At 31.9% G+C, this 3,881-nt stretch overlaps 1 protein-coding gene across 3 annotated transcripts; it reads right to left on the bottom strand.

Moving 5' to 3' along the window:
* Positions 1-1,887: 1,887 nt before the first annotated feature.
* LOC111403881 (N-alpha-acetyltransferase 50-like) lies at positions 1,888-3,872 on the bottom strand. 3 transcript variants are annotated; one of them, XR_002704584.1, is made up of 4 exons: positions 3,532-3,867; positions 3,308-3,469; positions 3,162-3,238; positions 1,888-2,218 (listed from the first exon to the last, which is right to left on the bottom strand). XR_002704584.1 is itself a non-coding variant. In XM_023032518.1 (4 exons), the coding sequence occupies exons 1-4, from the start codon at positions 3,688-3,690 to the stop codon at positions 2,138-2,140; spliced, it is 471 nt and encodes a 156-aa protein (XP_022888286.1). In that variant the 5' UTR covers positions 3,691-3,868; the 3' UTR covers positions 1,888-2,137. The 3 variants fall into 3 exon arrangements, 2 of the variants coding, with proteins under 2 accessions (XP_022888286.1, XP_022888284.1); XM_023032518.1 differs by having other exon boundaries at positions 3,308-3,461; positions 3,532-3,868; XM_023032516.1 differs by lacking the exon at positions 1,888-2,218 and having other exon boundaries at positions 2,773-3,238; positions 3,308-3,461; positions 3,532-3,872.
* Positions 3,873-3,881: the final 9 nt, after the last annotated feature.

Raw genomic sequence — 3,881 nt, 5'->3', positions numbered from 1 at the left:
GGATCTTAACTAGAATATAATTAACTTATCTTGGAAAAGAAAGTTGAACACAATAGAATATCAATTGTAAAAAATTGTATGAATGAAACTAAATTACGTAATTGAGAATTAAAAATAAAGTAATAATAGGTGAACTCAGAATTTCAACACATACATCCCATCTTTTATTTTAAAGTCATTTTAGGTAATTAGTAGATAATTTAGAATAATTAAAATACATCTTTTTCTTTACAACATTTTTGAATCTAATTGATGATGTTTTTAACTCATCAAATATAATAATTGTCAATGATTCTGTAGCTTGCGAGAATCGTCCGAGCACAAAGTACATTAGATAATTTGGTATCTAAACTAATGTAGTATGATCGTCTTATTAATATTTGTTAAAAAGATGGTATAAGAATGACAGTATATTTCTAAACATAAATCAATATTTGGATTTGTCGCTATTGTTGTTGATGATTCAAACATTATTGGAATTCACAAAGCTTTCAAAGCAGTTGATTACAGAAAGAATTCGAAATGAAAGATCTTGAAAAATAAACTTTCTCTGGACCTGCTCATCAAGAATTTAGCCCATTAAATTCTAGTTCATCATTCCACTTACATAGAAAAAGTCTTTAAAAAAAATGTCACGTTGTCTGATACCTGTGGTTATTTGTTCGCTTGAAGTGAAAGGATTTTGACATTGAGGTGATGATGAAAAATTTTGTAAATCCTAAAGTACCATAAGTTAGTGCTAATGATGAATTATTTTATCTTTCTAATAACTCATGATTCAGAACTTGTTTAGCATGACTATGTAATGTATTATTTCATCTATATAAAGCTCATCAACCAGATTATTTATTTAATTTGGCTATCATGGCAATTTATGCGATACGTTCACGAAGGCAGTGTCTACTGTAAAATTTGATAAGTTAATAGATAAATTATTGAGATCTCATGTGATATAATCATAAGGGAAATAAATGTGTTGTACTATTTTTTCTTTGACCAAGTAGTTGTCCCACTAGTTTTTCTAGCATGATTTTTTACTTAGAAAACTTTTGTAACATATTCAAAAGAATAATATAGTTCTTTTCGTTTTTTTCACCAGGATTTTTCCTATCGGGTTTTTACTGATAAGATCTTAATGAGTTATATTCTTTGTGTAATGAACATTCAAGAGTGAATGCTAAAAATGTTATAGTCATTTATGAACATAACCTATAAGACGTTTATCTTTAACAAAACTCCCTAGTTTTACTCTTGTACATTATAAATTATATACAAAATCCCTAAAGAGAGCAACAAGATATGTTTTTCAAATTAGTGAAAATGACGACTATAATTAAACAGGAAATAGATGAATATATTATATGAAGATAATAACATGGAAGATATTGACGAATGAGATACGTATGACTCCATACAAAAACTTCCATTTTGTTTAAATTGTGGAGTATCTATACTCTTTTTTCTTCGCTCATATGTTTTTCAAATGAGTTTACTGAACAAGTTTTAATGAGGCATTTTATTACTCCAATTTTAATTATATTATTCTTCCCTTTATTTGGTAATTGTGTGATTCGGTGTTAGTTAAATAATGTTATTAATGAAATAGATGTGTTATTAATCATTCCAACGGAGTGTTGTAAATTAAATATTATTTGTAAAGGATAATCATATCCTTGCATTTCTAATTATACCTATGAATAAGAAGCCTTGGTTGTCAATAATATACTCATGAATCGTGACTACTTTCCAAGTCTCTTTTGTCGTTTATCAATTTTTTTTCCCTCTCTCTTAATTTTACAATATTTTGTATTTTATATGGTATAAATAAGCACTCCACGTGAGTGATGATTTAAGTAAAGAAAATTATATAGTTAAAAAAAAAAAAAATGATCCATGAAGTTACAATGCAAATTTGAGATGTCCAATACAAGACGATCATCGTTATTACATGACATGAATATCTAGTGTGCGTGCAGCATTACACAGTTATTACATTTGAAACAAGAAAAAGGATTTGACCTTCCTTTTCATTAATCCTATCCACATTCTCCAAGGTAACATACCAAATATGTCACCGATATTTTTGGAAAGATATTGTTGGAAGTATCCATTGTAGAGTTAAACGAAAAAGGATTCTCTACAATTTAGTAGTTGAAATTTCACGATGAAGCAAATAAGTTTCGCCTTCAGATAGTTGAGAGTTTGCAGCCTCGATTACCTTGCAGAGAATATAGAGCAGAACCAGCATTTTTACTTATTTCTAAAAATGGATAGAAGATTACTGGCCAAATCTAGTGGCGTCAACTGGATCGACCACACCAGTTGCTGAGAGGTGGGCCTGGGATTACCAGTAGCCCGCCACTTCAGGCATGTCGCAATTCATCTATGGTACTGAAGTTTCATCAAAATCTCAATTGTCTAAACTTTAATTTGTTACAATTACATTACTGAACTTGAATTCAGTTTCAAATTTATCTACTACCATCTTCCAAATTTAAAATGCCTGATTGACAATTATAAATAACGGATCTACCGTCTAATCATTCAGTTGCATGTCAGTTTATCAATGCATACATTATAAAAGTGTAAATAAAAAGCATATTTCTAAAAGTTTAATATAATTTTTTTTTTTCACAACTCTCATTTTACTATTTTTGTTTTTAAAGCACCGCATATGGAAGATCGGTTATTGTATTCATACCATGTAATTTTTAGTTAGTGGGTCAATAGGAGATGGAACGTGACAAAGCGATGAAAATTTAAAATCAAATGGTGATGGAACGTGACAAAATGATGAAATTTAAAATCAAATAGAATTTCAACGAGACAAATTTAAGTTTAGTGACTCGGTTGAAATTTCACGGTGGATAAAATTTCCCATTTATCTCTCAACTTCTATTTATGAGTTAAGCCCCTGCCAGAGTGCCAAATGGCAGCACTTTATTGGATAAAAAACAAATTTAAACAGACCAATGCAGTGCTGCCACCGGTCCCTCGTCAAAATGTTTGGCAAACCCTGTACATGTAGCATGATTCTTCTATTTATATATGTGGTCTACTCACTTCTGACACCACTAGCTGACGCAACAGTCGGGTGATCGATACAGTTTGATACCATTAGCTAAGCAACAGAGTGGAGCGGTCATACAAAGAGATATTACCTCAAAACCCATCTTTTGATACAGTCGTTGAGCAGGGGTGTTATGTCTATGCACATGAACGAACACTTGCTCTGCACCTGCTCCAAAATATCAGATCTTCACCTGCATTTGGGTAATTCTTAAAAATTAAAGGAGCCTAATTTTACCTTGTTTTTTTGCAGACATGATAGCAAATTGCATCATCCTGCTTGCAATACCCTGTCGACGTGCTGATTTTGCTACGCACAAGTTCGCAATGTAGCCATATCTGCTCAAGCCTTTTCGATCAATCAGGCAGAAAAAAGGCGCTTTTACTTGTTCCTGTCAAACTGGGTGTTTGAGAATCATTAACTGAATTCAGATTCTACGTTAATATGCACTCATGTCGTACCCCTGGAAATGTCTGTCCATGTGACAAGTATCTGAGGCTCAAGTCGAGGGTTCCAACGACACACCTGAGTACATTTTCTTCTTCTTCATTAACCTGGTAATTTTGATCAAGATTTCCTTGTAAACTGCAGGAACTGATTGTTGTAATATGCGGGCTCATATAGAGTGGAGTATATATACACTTGAATAATACAGGGGTATTTTTGGGTTTTTCCCTAAAATCTTGTACGGGCTAGGGTTATTTTATATGATGTAACCCTATTATTCACATATAACAAAATCGTAGCCGTTTCACTCCCGTGGACATAGGCCTATGTCGACCCATGTTAATATTGTGTTGTCTTTCTTTCT

Source organism: Olea europaea, chromosome 11 (assembly GCF_002742605.1).
Source record: "Olea europaea var. sylvestris chromosome 11, O_europaea_v1, whole genome shotgun sequence".
Taxonomy (NCBI): domain Eukaryota; kingdom Viridiplantae; phylum Streptophyta; class Magnoliopsida; order Lamiales; family Oleaceae; genus Olea; species Olea europaea.
This window is presented reverse-complemented; position numbering and strand designations above follow the sequence as displayed.